This window comes from Emys orbicularis, chromosome 1, assembly GCF_028017835.1.
Source record: "Emys orbicularis isolate rEmyOrb1 chromosome 1, rEmyOrb1.hap1, whole genome shotgun sequence".
Taxonomy (NCBI): domain Eukaryota; kingdom Metazoa; phylum Chordata; order Testudines; family Emydidae; genus Emys; species Emys orbicularis.
This window is the reverse complement of record NC_088683.1, coordinates 345930262-345949484: the sequence shown is the minus strand read 5'-3', so window position 1 is coordinate 345949484 and position 19223 is coordinate 345930262. Positions and strand designations below refer to the sequence as shown.

General features: G+C 41.7%; 1 protein-coding gene across 4 annotated transcripts in view; it reads right to left on the bottom strand.

Moving 5' to 3' along the window:
* Positions 1-19223, bottom strand: part of GRM5 (glutamate metabotropic receptor 5) — a 346671-nt gene that overhangs the window by 197438 nt on the left and 130010 nt on the right. For all 4 annotated transcript variants that reach the window (XM_065406243.1, XM_065406260.1, XM_065406270.1 and 1 more), the window contains exon 2: positions 4217-4466. In XM_065406243.1, the coding sequence (XP_065262315.1) occupies positions 4217-4466 (250 nt within the window). The remainder of the gene's footprint in view (positions 1-4216; positions 4467-19223) is intronic.

Here is a 19223-nt window from a genome sequence, read left to right as displayed (position 1 = left end):
GTCTGCATCAAAAATCATACTCGTGATTAAGGCTAAGATTTTGTCATGGTTATTTTTAGTAAAAGTCATGGACAGGTCATGGGCAATAAACAAAAATTCACAGACGCCGTGACCTGTCTGACTTTTGCTGCTGCATGGTTTCTCCCACCACCGTGGTGGCTGGGAGCTGTGGGGTTCCCCCTCTGCCCATGGCGGCTGGGAGCTGCAGGGTGACCATATTTCCCAAAGAGAAAACGGGACACCCCAGCCATTCGCCCAAGGCATCCCCCTCCCCTGTGCGAGGCTGTTGCCCGTTGCTGGAACCCGCTTCTGTCGCCTGTTGCTGGAACCCTACCAGGGTCCCACTGGCTGTCAGCTGCAGAGTCTTGCAGCCTCTGGGGCTGGAGCAGAGAATGTCCTGGAGGTCTCTGGAAGTCACAGATTCCGTGACTTCCATGACATCTGACAAAGGTAGCCTTATTAATGATTTATGCAAGGTAACTGTGTGTAAAAACTTGAGGGGGCAAGGGGAGTAAACCCATGATGGAAGGATATCCCCGTGGTTAGTGGACTAGCTTAGACCTTGGTGTGGTCTGTCCTGGCTAAGCTGCACTAGCTGGTATATGGGGGAGGGGGCAGGTCCAAAGCTCCAGCCACTTCCCACCCCTGCCCACCTACCTGTGTGGGAAGAAGAGTTGCAGCCCACCAGTAGCTGCTCTCTCTTTCCCCAGGCATGTCTGGTGACGCTGGACTTGTGCAGTGGATTGAGGTGGCACTTTGGACCCTGCTTTACCTGGGTAGATGCATAATCAGGTTCATGATTCAGCCCCCTACCTCAACCCCCACGGTTAGAAGCCATTTTCCAAGCTCTTCTTAAAAGCCACATTTTTTCCCCCCTCACAGAAATAATGCACAAAAAGGCCCCACCACTAGACATTATCTAATGCTTCAAAAAGTCTTCTGCAGTTTCTGAAATCTCTCCTGTTTGTCACCCCTCACACCATGGTGTGTATTTCTAGGCTCACTGCGCTGTGGCAGAGTGGTTGGCCTTAGGCCTTCTTCTTTGCAACACACCCAGGGCTTGCCCATGAGCTCACTAATGTACGTCGAGGTGTAGCTTATTGATTAAACTGCCTCTCAGGAACCTTGCTGCTCACTTATCAAATAAACATGCCATGCTACCAATACGACTCAAATGTTCAGCTGAAACAAGCATTGACTCTTTTATAGTCAAACAAATGCTATTGTGCTGAAACAAGTCATCTTTAGACAATAACAAGCTGGAAAAGAAATAGATTCTCTACTAGCTGCAGCAATGGGAATGTATTACGGTATACAGACTCATCCTGAGCCATGCATCAGTCCCTTTACATTGCGCCTGCTGAACAGATTTCCAAAATGAGGATGGCTCCAGTGAAGGGGGAGTTTCCAACAGTCACAGAGCTTTGTGCAGCCTCCAGGATCAGAGGTAATGCTAGGATCATTTCCTGGAGACAGCAGGATATAAAGAGAGCATGCGGCACTCCATTAATCTCCAGTTGGCTGACAGCCCCTCGGGGCTCCAGCCAGCTTGCTATCGTTTAAAGCAGGCCCAGGTTGGGTAGCTGCAATTAGTTTCTCCCAGCTCAGCTGTCCCTAGTGGATACTGGGCACCACTGATTTTATATCCTACTCATCACCATGGGCTTTTTATTGCAAATGATAGCGCCCCCCCCCCCATATTTCTCTTTCTGAATTGTGAAGAAATATGTTTCTCAGATACAGCTGGGAGACATTTTTAAGCCAACACTTTTTTCAGTGAAAAATGCAGATTCAGGAACACCAAAATGCTTTGCAAATTCATATTAGTTTTGCCAAACGTTTGCTGGAGGGGTGGGGGGTAAAAATTCAGAAAAAAATCAAAATGTTTGATTTTGACATTTTCTAAATAAAACCGTTTGATTTTTAAGCATGAAACAACTATTTGTTAAAAAATTTCCTTTAATTTCATTTGTTTTAAATTAAAAAACATTAAAAAAAATTTGAATAAAACGTTTCTGATTTTGTCAAAACAAATTTTTTCACTCAACCAAAATGTTTTTTTAAACTTTTCATTTCACCAAACCTTTCTAAAATTGTTGGTTCGACTTGAATTTTTTTGACGTTTTGAAATTGCCAATGCACTGAAAAATCCCTAATTCATGCAGCCTATTCAGAGATGAACTTAGTATTATCAGGTGCAAGAAAATGCATAAATCATTCCAACAGAATAGAGTCTTCTTTTTAATCCAAAGCTGTTTACTATTTAGACTTCTAAAATAAACCATCATCCCAATATGCCACCTCAAACATTCTTACAACTAGACATGATAACCCACGAATATAACCTGCAGGGCCGGCTCCAGCGTTTTTGCCGCTCCAAGCAACCCCCAAAAAATAAAATTAAATTAAATTAAAAAAAAAAAAAAGATGTGATCGGCAGCATTTCCCGAGAAGGACTGAGGGACCTGCCGCCAAATTGCCGCCGAAGAGCCATACATGCCGCCCCAAGCACCCGCTTGCAGCGCTGGTGCCTGGAGCCGGCCCTGATAACCTGGAAACATACTGTATCATTTAGCAGAAGTAGGAGGTCACGTATATTTAACCTCTCTTTTTTTCCTTTTATCTAAGATCTACAAGTATCCATTACATTGACTCTGTCTCACAGTCACAGAGGACCCACTGGGCACCAAATCCTACTACTTTGCAAATGAGCAACTCCTAATAAAATCAGTGGGAGTTTGAGGTTTACATGAACAAAGCACCAAAGTGACTTTTGAAAGTCAGACTTAGGTCCTTTTGAAAATGTGAGGCCTGAAACACCACCATGTGTTAAGTGTAAAAGGAGGTATAAAAGGCGATGAGTACCCACAAGTGTAACTGAAGTCAGATTCTCTGTAAATCAGGCCACAAATGAATGGAATAAGGCAAGACAACATGGATGATACAACAGAGCAACCTCAATAGGAAAAAAATAGCCATAGTAACGGACTCACATTGGTTGAAGATGCAGAAATAAATAAGCAATTACAATTATTCAAAAAGGTGTGACGATTGTTTCGTTCTTGTGATGGGTCAATGGGAGAAGGCAGGGGCCCATGTAGCCATGCTATTCTCCATTGTTCACCGTCCAAAGAGGAATAGGCAGCATGGTAAAAAGGGCAGGAAGCGTGATCTGGGAAGTGGATAGAGGCCTAGTTTCTACAGCTGACAAGGGCCCAAGCCCCATATATTCCAAGCCAACTGCACGGAGGTGCTTCCCTTCCACGTTCTTCACAGGCTCACCCTTCCAGTACAGCCGGCTTCAATGCCATGTTGCTCTTTTTTCTGCCAACTGTACAGCATGCTTGTGAACCTTCCAACAGAACCTTCATTCTTAGGGCAGCATATGCTCGCCTTTCCAATTGCACTTCCTTGGAGGGAAAGCATGCCATAGTCAAGTGACTGTTCTGAGACCTCTTCATGTAGCCTGGCACACCCGCCTTCCAGCACCCAAAGTCCATTAGTTTATGTGGAATGTGTGGCAAATACACAGAGGCACACTGCACATACAGCAGTCACCTTTCCTCTTTGTGCAATCACCATAGTCTCATTTCCTGCTTGCTAAATGCAGCTAATATTTTCCTCTCTCCCCTTTCCATGCAGATGGAAGTGAGCATTTGAGCCAGGATGCCTGACCACCAGATCATATGAAACAACAGCTGAATACTTTCTTTAGAACAATGCTAATGGAACAGAACTACCACCAAAGGAAAATAATCATTCATAAATAATCTCTCCATTTTGAAGAGACTTTTATTTCATTTCCACACAAAGACTAGACCAGCTGTGTCTTAAAACGTTCAAATCAGACATAGTTTTAGTTATTAATGGGATCATATTTATATGCATTTTAAAATCATGTAGCAAAGAACAAGGATAACATACATCAGAAATAATTATCTATATATTACAGCCATTCTCTGAAAAACTGTATTATGCAGCAATACTTTCCAAACAGGGACTCTGTGTACAGTGTAATGTATACACACAAACCTCTCTGGTATCTATATCATAGATGACAAAGATTCTGCTAAAATGATATTCTGAACTTCAGGAAACACATATGCACAGTACATAACTTATGTGTGTGTGTGCTTATGCACGCACAAGCATGTGCACATGACCCAGTTGTACTATGCATATCACTGAACGCCTATCATTATACAGGGTTACTCACCTGCCTAGAAGCAAAAACTCTCCAGCCAGACCCAAGCGCCTCATGGCCATTAGCAGCCCTCTCACAGTCATGCCCTCACAGAAGCAGGCAACCACTCTTGCCTTGGGCAGGTGGCTCCTTAGCTTTTTCAACAGCTTGTCAAAACTCTGTTCGCCAGCATTGCTATAGATCTTGTAGGAATGGGCAATGCAGATCCCCTCCTTGGCCGACATATCTTTGAAGGCTTCCATTCCACTCTCACCATAGTTTCCTAAATGGAAACAAAAGAACCCACAAACTGTAAATAAATAGATTAAAATTTCAAGAAGGTTTTCCATATTAGGAAATAAAAAAATCAGGTTACATGCTTTGGTATTTTAACGGTGCTCACATCACTGACACTAACAAGGTACCATTAAGAAATATTCTTTTAAAAAGAGAACACAATGCTTACAACAAAATGTTTATAAATCACAGAACTAACCTAACCCTTCAAAGTCTGCTAAATTGACTGAATTAGCTCAGTTGCTTTGAGGTTTTTGGCAGTTTTTAAAAGGTAAAAATAAGTGTTCAGAACTAATTGTTTGTTTGTTGTCTTCCTGCTTTAAAATATTCTGAATGTTAAAAAAGACTAATTAGCAAAAAAAATGTGACTTTGTACATAACGCAATCTGAAGCATACCAGTATTTTAAACACGCTAATAATGTGTGCGTGGCGCAAGTAATCCTCTGAGGAAAGGTCCTTTTCTGCGCATCTCTAGAGAAAAAGTGGTAAAACAGAAGACACAGGGGTCATGGTAAGTTAAAATGCTGTTTTTCGTTTTTGTTTTTTTATTAAAGTAGAAACGTAAATCCAAACCAGAATAGAAGAACTTTCATGCTTTCTCCGATGCTGCCCCTCACGCACAGGAGAAGCTCCTTGTAAACGTTCACAAAACCCCCTCATTGTCTCTTTCAAATCCTTCCTTAAAACATTCCTTTGCTAAACTTGACAACGATTTGGACGTTGGTGTCCTGAGACTGAGGCCTAACATGCCGACCAATATTGTCTCATTGTTTCCTTGTCTCTCTGCCTGTATTCACCTGTTGCCCCTTGTTTTTGAGAGCAAGCGCTTTGGAGCAGGGACCATCTCTTTGTTATCTGTTTGAATGGCACCTAGCACCTAGCACAATGCATTCAGGTCCATGACTGGAACTACGAGGCACCACCACAATACAAATAAGAAGAAGACAGTGAGGCCTGGTCTACACTGGCGGGGGGGATTGGTCTAAGTTATGCAACTTCAGCTCCGTGAATAATGTAGCTGAAGTCGACGTACTTAGATCGACTTACCGTGGTGTCTTCTCTATGGTGAGTCAACTGCTGCCGCTCTCCCATCGACTCTGCCTGCGCCTCTCGCTGAGCTGGAGTACAGGAGTCAACAGGAGAGTGCTCAGGGATCAATTTATCACGTCTAGACTAAACGCGATAAATCGATCCCCGCTGGATCGATTGCTGCCCGCCAATCTGGCCAGTAGTGAAGACATACCCTTAGAGACCAGGAAAGTGAGACTACTGTTGGGAACTGCTGATTCTCAACTCATCTGTGTTGGCGCCTCAGAGAAAGAAGCTCTAACCAGGGGCAAACTTTACAGCATATCAACATAATACAGGAATACACTAAAATAGTGACAATGGAAAGATATCGCGTTGAGTGGTTAGAGCTGGATCCAGGAATTTGGACTCGTGAGTTTTACTTCTAGCTCTGCCTCTGTCTAGCTTTACAACTTTGGGCAAGTCATTCCAGCCCTCTGCAACTCAGCTAACACATCTATGAAATGAACATCATTTGTATTATGGTAGACTCTCGAGGCCTATTGTGATAGGCACCATAAATAAACATAATAAGAGACTGGCTCCAGCTTGAAGAGCATTCACTCTAAATAGACAGCGCAGACAAAGGGTAAGAGAAAGGAAGTATTTTACACAAAGAGAAATGAGGCATAGAGAGATCAAGTAACTTGTGTGTGAAAGGTCATACTGTCAGTTTGTGGCAGAGCCAGGATCTCAACCTAGACCTCCTGGTTTATAGTCTAGAGTTTTAACCACAAAACTACCCTCTCTCCCATATTAGGCTTAAAACTGGTCCAAAATCAGAAGTTCTCCCTGATTCAAATCTGGATGAACAATCAAAATATCATCAATTCTCACAAAACAGGGAATGTTACAATGTGTCATTTTGGCTTAGTTCAATGTCAGTTTGTTTTCCTCTAAGCTGCTGTGGTGTCTCATGGAGCTGTAGCTTGCATCTCTCATGACCCATTCTAATCTATAAGCCTGGCTCCTGAGCCAGAATACATCTCCCATGATGTGCCATGGTCATGTGGCTCACGGGAGGCCATGCATCAGTTCATCCAGAGGCTAAGACTGCAGTACATCATGGGAAAAGTAGTCCTGCCAGGGAACCCAGCCAATAGAGTAAATGGAGGTATTAGGTACTCGAACTACAACTCCCATGAGGTCCTGCAGCACTTCAGTCCAACACAAACTAATGGCTAATGGACCCAAAATGAGACATCAAGTTGGTTTGGGAAAAAAAGTATATTGTCTTTTGATTTTCCCAACAGAAAATTCAAAAATTATCAGCAAAATCATAATTAGTTAATGGGAAATTTTGATTTTGCAGAAACTGCATTTCCATTAAAAAAACCTTTTCAGTGGAAAATTTCCAACCAGTTGTAATTCACCTACAGAACCGGATCTTTTCAAGATGTAAAACACTGAACTCCTCAGATGAAAGTGTAAGTACAAACTATTACCTTGAGGCTTGCTCTAAAACTGAGGATACATTTAACTACAATGCAGCATTTTTAATAATATATGGAGATATACCCATCTCATAGAACTGGAAGGAACTTTGAAAGGTCATCAAGTCCAGTCCCCTGCCTTCACTAGCAGGACCAATTTTTTTGCCCCAGATCCCTAAATGGCCCCCTCAAGGATTGAACTCAGAACCCTGGGTTTAGCATGCCAATGCTCAAACCACTGAGCTATCCCTCCCCCCAAACTCAGATGTCTCAATGAACATCCCAATCATTGACTCTTTTATAGTCAAATACGATTAGGTCACAGATGTACTGGTCATATAATATTTCAAGGCCTTGTAATTTTGTTACACCATAGAGTAAGTGGTGTGTAAAGGAGCGGACTCACCCCTGCAGCGCCTCCTGCTGGTCATCCATGGGAATTAGCTCATCCCAGCTCCGGAGCACCCTCTGCAGGCCGGTGATCCACCTTACCACTGGCCCCCGTGTCCCTCCCAGGACCCCGGTGCCCCTTTCTCTGGGTGCTGCCCCCTGGCAGTACCCCCACAGTTCTGGATCTCCCCCTCCCCAGGGAACCCCCACCCACTATCCCCACCTCAGTGTACGGCTACTGCCAGTCATCATATAGCCCCATACCCTGGGGCAGACTGCAGTATCAGCCTACTCATCACTGGCAAGGTTGGGTTTGGACCTGCTGCCTTGGCCTATGCCTGGGCTGCCCTATGCAGCCCCCAGTACCCCTTGGCCTTCCGCTAGGCTGTAGCCTGGGGCTTTCCAGGGTGGAGCTCCCCAGCCTTTCCCCAGCCCTGCTCCACTTAGGTACTCTGTCTCTAGCTCCCTGCAGCCAGGCCCATCTCCCTCTACAGCTAGAGAGAGACTGTGTTGAGCACCTGGCTCCCAGCCTGTTATATAAGGCCAGCTGAGGCCTGATTGGGGCATGGCCCAGCTGCGGCTGCTTCCCCAATCAGCCCAGCTTTTAGAGCTGAAGCCCTTTCCAGGGCTGCTTTTACCCTTCAGGGCAGGAGCGGGTGTCCACCCCGCTACATGGTGCCTGTAATAAAATGAAAGAAAGTGCTTCAAAATAATGAGGCCACTTACCAAATTATGCAGATTTTCAGCATTCGGAAGAAAAACATCCTGATATTCTAACTCTGAAAGTGACTGAGTTTCCAAGTTGGGAAAACTCTAGCTGCGCGGTATGAGCTTGAGGAAGATTCAACAAAAACAGAATGCAGCTTTGCATCAAGGTACTTGTACAAATCCACTTGTCATAATCGTTGCTGATTAAACTACTTAATTAATTATTCATAGAGAATTCCCCTGTTGCGGAGTACTTTTGATGAGGTATGTATCTTTAATTTTAGCTATACTGTAGTGGTAATGAACACGCTTTGGTGGAAAAATAATCATTACTGTTAGATTCCCTTATATCACAAAAACAAATTAGTCTGAATTTCCTTAAAGCCATGTTTCTCCTCCAGGAAAAAAAAAAAAAACAGGAAAGGCAGAAAATGTTGTAGGAGGCAATGCGAAGTTTTCATCAAGAGTTTCTGCCACACATTTCCCTCAAGGGGAACGGAGCTGGAGATTGGGGAATTCGTGGAAGGGGAGATGCTTGATAAGGCTTCTCAAAGAAACCAGATTTTATTCATATTATGTGTAGGCTTGGAAGGATTAGATTTTTATTGGTAAATGTCGATTTCACCCTAAACACCCAAACCAATGAAAAAATATTTCCATCGATAATAATCTAAATTTACAGATAGATAAAATAAGAAAATGCGGCTTGAGAACTTCTTAGAGTTTGATTTAAGGATATTTACTTTGTACATTTTGACATGTGATGTTGACAATGTGTTCTTTAATGGTTAGAAAGCTTTAACTGTTTGAATCTCAGCATCTACTGTCATTAAATAATTATTGTCTGACCCCACTTGCTGTTCCTCCCACAACTGTGAAAAATTGAGTTGCTGAAAATAAAATAAATGCTTAAAACCCATAATTTTGTGCAACTATGAAATTTGAAATTGATATAAGTTTTAAAAATGCTTAAAATTAAACATTGATCATATTGATATTATCCATTGAAATTATGTAAAAAAAAATGAAATGTGGTATCTATGTTGTGGTAGTAATATAGGGCCACAACCAGGTTGGCCCCGTTGTACTAAGCTGCAACTGGGTTGCCTAGGCAGCGTTCCCTTATGGCCCCTCAAAGTGCAAATTACCCAGTTACGGGTCCCTGTCCGTCTGGTGCCACCCTTCATGGGTCTGCCGCCATAATGCCTTAAGCCCTCCGCCTATGACATACTTAAATCCCACCCCTTCTGGGGCATTAGAGTCCAAAATGAAAGGAAACTTGTGAACTTCAAACCAGGGTCATCCAAGGATTCGTCAGCAGGACCCCACCCTTCTACTCAGGGCTCATCTCTGTGTAGCCAGTCCCCTTTGTCGGTCTTCCTGGGTCCAATCGCCCCATCCACCAGGAGGCTCACCCAGATAGCAAGCTGTCTCCAGTTCTTGGCTAGAGCCAGGCTTCCCTCACTGAGGTGGAAACAGGGCTCTGCTCTGCCTTCCTGGTCAGCCCCTAACTGAGCTGGGCCTCTTCCATTTAAATCCCCTCTCCACTCCTGACAACTGTTGTAGGTGAAGCAGGGTTGGGGCAACCATGCCCACAGGTCCTCATTAACCGCCTTCCTACCAGCGTGGGGCCTATCTGCCCTATCACATAGACTCTGTCCAAAACATACAAAAATGATAATTCCTTCTCCAAAGAGCTTACAAATTAAAAAGATAAGATGTAAATAGATGGGTGCCACAAACTAGTGGGCTGGGGTGGGAGAGGCAGGGTTAGAAGGTGTGCACAATTCTTAGCCAATCATTAACAATGATCAAAACTTGTCCCAGGTAAGAAATAGAAAGGAGAAGTTGATTTACTGTTACTTTGTTTCACCATTTAAGTATGTAAGGGCTTGTCTACACTTACCGGAGGATCAATGCTGTGTCAATCGATGCATCGATGGTCGATTAACGGGTCTTCACTAGACCCGCTAAATTGACCACCAATCGCTCTCCCGTTGACTCCTGTACTCCACCTGATCGAGAAGAGTAAGGGGAGTCGACGGGACAGCATCTCCTGTCGACGTTGCATAGCGCGGTCCCCGCGATAAGTAGATCTACGCTACGTCGATTTGAGTTACACTTTGTAGACAAGGCCTAAGACTCACCAAACCACACCTAGAGATGAATCTGCAATGAGAAACTAGTGATTTATATTCAAACTCTGCCCCCCCAAACAGTTTCTTCATTAGAGCACTTAATAACTATGAATTTATATTGTAGCTGACTCTACACTAGAATGTGGGCCAGATTTTCACTGGGTGCTGATCTGTTTTGAAAATGTGGCCAGAAGTGATTGCTGAGGACGTTTGAAAGTCTGGCCCTTTTTTAATGTGAATAAATGAAAGCTGAGCTCTTGAATATCTGCTCCCATATGTCTCAACATGTATAAATAAATCATGTATTACATCATCTGCTAATGACTTAGCAGATGATTTACAATTTGGTTCAATATAAGGTACGTGCATTACCACCTATGTTATAACTATAACCACCTGCTAGCTCAGCTTCAGCTGGATCAGTACTAGTAACTATTAAGAAGCTTAAAAAGAACAGATTGTGCTTTTTTCTTTCTCCCCCCTCCGCCCAGGATGAAAGTGAATGTAGTACAGTATATAATACTTGGATCTGATAGAAAGGGGTCTGGCAAATTACTTTCTACTCCTACTATTCCTTCTGCCCAGCGATTGAGCCAATTAAACCCTCTTAATACAAACCTCTGAGATCTAATCTGCATTATAAGGCAAAAGCAACAAGGGTTTTAGTCTAAAAATAATAAACAAAATACACTGACATCTGCTTCTATCAGATTAGAGGATACCAATACAAGATAATAAAGAAAGGCTCCACAGCTGACTGAAATACTATGCTGAGAGAATTTTGGTAGAGCCACAAAAATTGTTTTATTGCTTTTTGTCCTAATCTGTAAATGCAAATTGTTATCAAACATCTGTTCCATTTTGAAATGAGGCTTAACGCATGGGAACTAAAAAGGAGGCAATTTGGAGAACTTTAAGATATAAAATTGATACAGATGTTGGGGAGAAGTCAAATCACCGTAGAGTGTAATTTTATAGGAAAACAGAACTGTCAGTCAAAAATGAAGAAATGTATTGCATCATTTATTTAGCTAGTGATAATCCTACCTGACATGGGGAGGGTATTTCTTTAATCAAGAAGCGCTACCCTTGTTTTTGATAGGTAGGGAGAGATCCTAGTAGAGATTTTCAAAGCAGAACAGCAGATTTAGCCACCCATCTTGTACTAAAATTCACTGGTTTCCATGAGAGTTAACAAGGTACAGCATCTTTCAGGAGGTATTCAAAGAGCTGAATATGTATAATGATTCATATATAAGTTGGAGCAATGGGAAGAAATTATTAAAATGCAACATGCTGTCTGATTATCAGGACAATCTTCCTGAAAGTCAAGGGTAATAGGATGTAGAACAGTCTCCCAAAGCGAAATGGGAGAAACCAGTGGTGCAGTTGTAAAACAAAATAAAACAAAAAAGTGGTAAAATTACCTTAACTAAATTCCATATTCCCCAAATGAGAAGTGGGTAAACTCAGTTTACCCAAGTTTACTCTTGACTACACGGCTGTTAGAAACCTCATCATTTGTGACATTTAAAACTAGACTGGGGAAATAACTAGAAAATGTACCAGTGCTCTACTGGGTTTCTTCTCGCATGATTCTATGACTTTTCTTAAGTTTGGCCATTGCTAATAGTAAGGACAGGACCAGATTTATAAAGGGATCTAAAGAGGCAGATGGGATTACATTGAATGTCAGGAAATTCAATAGGAATTAGGTATCTCAACTGCTTAGGTGCTTTTGAAAATCCCACTAGGCACCTATCTTGATCTTTAGGTGCCCAAATACCTTGGCAAAGCTGGACCTTATTCCTTATTTTAGGCTTTGTATATATAGATATAGATAGATAGATAGATAGATAGATAGATATAGATATATTCTTAATTTGCATGGAAACATATTATTGTGTTAAATATTTAACCAGCTTCATTTTCAGCAGTGGTACTATATATGATCAGATAAACATTCTGAAATGTAACTAACTCATCAACAGCTCTCAGGACAAATAGTGTAAGAGGTTTTCTTGACTCAGTGACTAATCTCTCCTTTGGAGAGGTGAAATCAATTGGCTCAGATTAAATCCAGCAAGCATATTATGTTAGTTCTCAAGAGCCAATAAATCCCTACAGATATTCTCTTCCCCGTCTCCTCACAATAGCTACCACCCTGAGAGGTAAAGGGATATTTGGACTAATTAATAGGGCTGGATCCAATTAACGAAAAGGATCAAAGGTGATTAATACTAAAAACATGGGGAGGATCAAATGGGACTGTCCTTTGGAAAGGCCATCCGGTGAACAAGGTGATCTGCAACTATTGTTGCCAACCCTCCAGGATTGTCCTGGAGTTTCCAGGAGTTAAAGAATGATCTTTAATTAAAGATTATGTCATGTAATGAAACCTCCAGGAAATACATCCAACTAAAACTGGCAGTCCTATCTGAAACATCTACAAACATGGTGGGGTTGCTCTGAGTAGCCATGACTGTGGGTGACCTGAGAAATTAATGTAATGCCTTAAAGTGCTTTAACAAGTGGTTGCATGTGCCATCAGGCTCTGTTGCTCTGGAAGAGTTCTGTTGTAGCACCTGATCCTGAGTTCCAGGGGGACTTTATTGGTGGAGGTCTCATTGCAAGGCTCTCCATAAATTCAGAGCCCACTCATTATTGTCACACAGAAATGGGCGTGACATAGTGACCTCACCAGAGAGCCTCTGCTCACTCTATGCACCAACCACTGTGCTAGGCCCAAATATGGTGGTGTGGAGAACATTGGAGCAAAGCTGCAGCAGGACCATTGTGATCATCCAGTCTGACTTCCTGCTTAACACAGGCCACGGAACTTCCCCCAAATAATTTCTTTGTGAATTAGAGCAGATCTTTTAGAAAAACATCCAATTTTGATTTTAAAATCGCCAGTGTTAGAGAATCCATCACATCACTCCTCATATCAACATGACTGCAATTAGAGCTGGACAGGAAATGGATTTTTAGTTTCCTGGAGAATTCCATGATTAAAAAACAAATCTATTCCAAAAAGGAGCAAAATGTGAAATTTCTTGCAAAAAGAAATTCTGGGGGGAAAAAATCATCTTGTGCAGATCAAAATGTTTACTTTGGTTAAAAACTGAAACATTTCGTTATTTCAACTATTTACAAATTTTATATTATGTGATATAAAAAAAATTGAAACAGCATCATTTCAAAATGTAAAATTGTTATTTAAATGCCTTTTTTCCATTTTTATGTAGAAATAAACTTTCTTCAAACCGAAAATGTTTCCACAGAACATTTTACTTTCAACAAACCAGGATTTTCATAGAGGAAAAACTTCCCACTGTAATATTTCCAATGAACTCTAATGGAAATGCTGATCTTCTCCATCTCCTGACATCGGAATTGCTCTAAACCAGGGGTGGTCAACCTGAGCCTGAGAAGGAGCCAGAATTTACCAATGTACATTGCCAAAGAGCCACAGTAATACGTCAGCAGCCCCCCATCAATCCCCCCGTCCCCACTCCCAGCGCCTCCCGCCCACTGGCAGCCCCGCCAATCAGCACCTCCCCCTCAGCTCCCCATCAGCTGTTCCGTGGCATGCAGGAGGCTCTGGAGGGGAGAGGGGATGAGGGAGGGCACGGCAGGCTCAGGGGAGGGGGCGGGAAGAGGTGGAGTGGGGGCAGGGCCTGTGGCAGAGCCAGGGGTTGAGCAGTGAGCACCTCCCGGCACATTGGAAAGTTGGCACCTGTAGCTCCAGCCCCGAAGTCGGTGCCTATACAAGGAGCTGCATATTAACTTCTGAAGAGCCGCATGTGGCTCCGGAGCCACAGGTTGCCCACCCTTGCTCTAAACCTAGACATTGTATAAGCCTGGGTATTTTCAAAGCTTTTTGAGCTCTCTCCTGTGAGAGGCTTCAGCCACTGGCAGTTTTTTGGTTTGGATTTTTTTTCCTGAAGAGATTCTCTGAAGGCTCATGTCACCCTGGACATAGGACCAAATGCTGCTTAGCTACACTGGTGTAAATCTGGAGCAATTCCATTGGACTCCCTCTGGATTTATACCTGCATAATTGAGAGCAGAATCAGGCCCTCCCTGTTTATCCTCTGGTACACTTCAGCTTTTTGAACTCAGCCCTGAATTGTGACACTGGCAGAGTTTTCTCTTCATAGGGCTGCTGCAGAGGAAGCCACTTGGTTCTCTGTGTGGTGTGGAAGCTTTAGAAACTGGGGATTACCAGGCTGTCTAGTCAAAGTAATGAGCATTCGGGGGGAAGGGGGAATCATTCATTTGTTTAAATCTTTGCTTAATTCTATCTAATTAATTGTAACAAATGAGAGTTGGCTTCCCTTCCTGTTGGTTACTTGGACAGGCTGTGCCATGGAGATGCATCCATTTCAAAGGAAGAACAGGAGTACTTGTGGCACCTTAGAGACTAACAAATTTATTAGAGCATAAGCTTTCGTGGGCTACAACCCACTTCTTCGGATGCATATAGAGTGAAACATATATTAAGGAGAAATATATATACACACACAATATATGTTTCACTCTATATGCATCCGAAGAAGTGGGTTGTAGCTCACGAAAGCTTATGCTCTAATAAATTTGTTAGTCTCTAAGGTGCCACAAGTACTCCTGTTCTTTTTGCGGATACAGACTAACACGGCTGCTACTCTGAAACCATTTCAAAGGCTTTCACTCCCTCAGCAGAACTGAGCAGCCATGGCAATGGAATGGTACTTTGAAGAAGCAGCTGCATAAACGGGGTAGCAGCTAGAGCTGGGCTCTAACAGAGCACAAATAACTAAGGAGAAACAGAGGGCAACATAGAATCATAGAATATCAGGGTTGGGAGGGACCTCAGGAGGTCATCTAGTCCAACCCCCTGCTCAAAGCAGGACCAATCCCCAACTAAATCAGTATCCCTACTTGAATTCATTTGAGAGATCTACCTACAACATCCCCAACTCAAACCTCGTATATTTACTGAAAACCACAAATAGGTGGAAAGGGAATGCATTCTAATGCATAAAGCAGGGGCCGGGAGCTGAGAAACCAGGGTTTTATTCCCAACTCTGCCTCTGACCTGCTCTGTGACTCGGTTCCCTCTACCACTCTTAGTGGGATCTTTCTATTTAGATTGTAAGCTCTTTGGAACAGAGATAATCTCTTACTATGTGTTTGTATAGCACAGTGGGACCACCATCTCAGCTGGAGACTCAGAGCACTAACGTAACAATAATAAATAAAAGGATAGATCAGCATGAAATGGGGGTAAGTTATTAGAATTGGGCAGAAAAGGGTTTTCCTGTCTCACAAACATCTTCAAGATTTAGAAAAATAAAGTCTGTCCCAAATTAGGGCAAAGTCAAAATCTCAAACATTTTTGCAAGCTGGCAATCCAAACAAAAAAAAATGGTTCAGATCGATTTGGTTTTGTTTTGATAATTTCAAAATGTTTTGTTTCAGTTTTGACCATTTTAAAATCTTATCTTTTTGGGTCATAATTAGCTTAAATTTAAAAAGAAATAGTGATTCTGAACAGGAAATCTGCAATTGTTCAATTAAAAACTGTTGACACAAAACGTTGACAATTACTAAACAATTTTGTCAAAATATTTTTCAAGTCGAGAAATTTGTTGAAACCAACCCTTTCATTAAAGTTTCTGTAATTGGCATTTTCCTGTGAAAAAAATCTCATTGAAAAATTCCCAACCATCTCTACTAGTTATTCTTAGTTTTTAATGATTATTATTGTCTCTTGTTAATTAAAATATTTCATATTTTTAATTGAGTAACTACATCACATACACTAAACAAAATACAATACATGAATCTTGACATTCAAATTTAGTTAATTAAATTAAATACATCTGCCCATTATCTCCTTTGGTGATGAGACATCCTTTTGGGGAAATTGCACATCTTTTTTAGGCTACTTTAAATGAATAAAGTCTTTCCCCCATTTGGAAACTCTGACCAAGTTCCACAGTTTAATGCATCTAACTTGTGTCTCCTTTTAAAATTGTCACTTCCCAGCTTAAAATTTAAATGGAAAGTCTCATTAAAACACTCCTGTTTACTGAGAATCCCCAGAGCAGAACTTACTGAGAAACCCCAGAGAAGTCTTGTCAATAGCTTTCCTTGTAGACTGGTCACCTTTGATCCACTTTATTAACTAGCTCTAACTACAGCTCTGTAATTCCCTTCTGCCCTGAATAATGGTTGAAGTCCTCCATGGTGCTAACGTCTAGTACAAGACTTCAAGCGTGATACCTATTGCAGAAACATGATGGCGTCTCAGATTGCTTTCCTTGTTTATAGTCTAAAGATATTAACAATTGTCTGCACTTTCCGTTTGTGTCTGCCCTGCAATCAGGAGTTGTGACTGCAGCACAGGTAGACGTACCTGAGCCAAGCTAGCTTTAATCCAGCTAGACCAAAGCTCGCTTGGGTAACAATAGCAGTGATACTGTGGTGATGGGCAGATGTATAAACCTCTAAGGATATTTTCACCCTGCAGTCCAAGCTGAGACTGGAGTGTGTGTAGACATACCAAGCTGCCTTACATCTCCAACTACAATACTGTATTAGTGAAGCTTCAACAGCATGGGTGGCAGAACAGGCTACACAAACCTGCCTGGGATCCTGGATATGTACTCAAGTGACTAGTCCATGCTGTCGTCCATGCTGCCATTGTTTCTAGTGATTTTTATTAAACTGTGTGAAACTAATTACTCCACTCATATTTATCAAACAAGGCTTATCTATGGCTTGTAGTTTGTTTCTTTAAATGGGAGACTTAAATAGGGGCACTTAAATAGGGTGTCATCCCTCTTATGGCGGAAAGTCTTTGTCAAAGAGGAAGGTTTTGTAGTATTTCCTAATTGTGGCCGGACTCTGAATTTGGCTATTCTCTTCTGGAATATATCCTCTAAACTCAGAACACTTTGTCCCTAGCTGTTGCATCCTTCTCTCCTGGATTTTGTGATCTGCCTTGTTCCAGAGGAGAGCAATGGTTCATCAACTGGAATTTGGTCTGTAATATAGCTGGGGCTTGGTCCATTACTTGCTTTCTATCTCAGTGAAAATCAGCTCCCTTCACAGGCAAGTTACTTTGTGTCCACAGAGTGTTGCAGACTGGAACATGGACGCCTGTCACTTTCACTTATATTATTCATAGAGCTGGTCGGGAATTTTCCATCAGAAAACTATTCTGACAGAAAATGTCATTTCCACAAAACCAAATGTTTCCATAGAAACATCTTACTTTTGCCTAAATTTGGAAAATCAAAATTAAGTATTTTGTTTTGGGTCCATTTAACACAATTCAGAATATTTCATTTTGTTAAATGACCCAAAATGTTTCATTTCAAATCAGTTCAATACAATATTAAAGTCCATTTCCCTATCAGTGCATTGCCTTAAGGGAGCTGTAGTTTGAATCCCCTACTCTATATGGGCCAAGCTCCCTGAAAGACTGTATCCCATAACGCAGTGTGGATTTCCCTCTGACCAAGATTTGTGTGGTGCATTGCAGTTACATCCTGGGAGATGTGGTCCAGCCAGAGATTTTGGGGGCATCATGCTCCCAAACTACAACCCCCACAAGGCAATATGCCACTATGGGAAAATGCTACTTAATATTGGAATGACTCAAAACTAAGCAGTCTGGTTCATTTCAACAAACAAACAAAACATTTTAATTTCAGGAATGTCAAAATGTTCTGTTTCAGTCAAAAATGTCAAAATGAAATGCTTCAACATTTCCAAATCGAATTATTTTGGAATTTTTGTTCTGTGAAAAATTTTGAAATTTCAACTTTTTGTCCCAATTTGCCATGAAAACAGAAGTTGAAATATTGGCATTTACTGTGGGATGGAAATTCCAAATTTTGCTCAGCTCTAATTGTTAGTTCTTAACTTTTTTCAGTACCTTGTAGCTTTTATATATCTAGCGTACTCGGGTGCCCTCATTACTGTAGAATCTGAGCATCAAACCTGCTTGAATCGCTTTGAGTCATGTTCACGTTTGCTTATTTGTGTTAATGGCTGAATCGTATTTATTATACGATTTAGTCATACTAAATGTCTATTTTAAGTAACATCTGAGACTATTAAAGCTATTGTAGAAGGTGACGAGGACTCTCCATGTTAAAACAGAGAAAATGTTAATTTTATGTTTAACTAATTATATACAATTTTATTTAATGTGTTCATTTTGGGCAAGTTTGGGTTTGATTATTCTCCTGATTTGATTTGTATGAGGATTGGTAATGCAGTGAGATCTCATAGGAGTCTGCACATATCTAGAGCGACAACTGGACGGTAAAGTTGCACTTGCTTGAATTTCACAGACGTGTTTAACAAAAGATTTTGAAAGAGTTAATATGAAGAATATTGGGAGATATTACTGGTGATTAAGAAAAATTGTGGAGGAGGAAATTTCTTTTATAAAGAGAACCTATGCTGTTGGGCCAGCAACTTGCCTGAATGTTGAAAGGGAGCTGGGTTAGTTTTGACAAAATTGTCTCAGGTCCAGAATGGGATTTCTGGTCAAAACACACACCAAAATAGCCCCAAAGATCAGGCATTTTGAGTTAGGCAGAGCAGGGACTTGAATCAGGCTCTCACATCCCAGATGAGTGTCCGAGCCATTAGGCTACCAGCTGTTCTGGGCTGGGACTTGGTTTCTCTCTCACTCACACTCTCTCGCAGCTTTGATAAAACAGCATATTTCAATGAAAAAATATTCAGATGAAAATGCTCTGACCAGCTCTAGTTTTGACCACTAGGGCCTGCACTCCAATCTGTTACCTACAGGCAAAAGGCTTGGCGGATTAAAATTAATCCCACTTCATTCTATTTTGGAACAGCATATATTGATATTGTTTTCTCTTTTCCATTCGTTTAGTTATTGTGTCATATATCTTTACGCACAAACATTCTCTCCAGGAACAAAACCCCAGAACAAAAATGCCAAGTGCTGCCACTCCTGGGGGAGAGGGGGG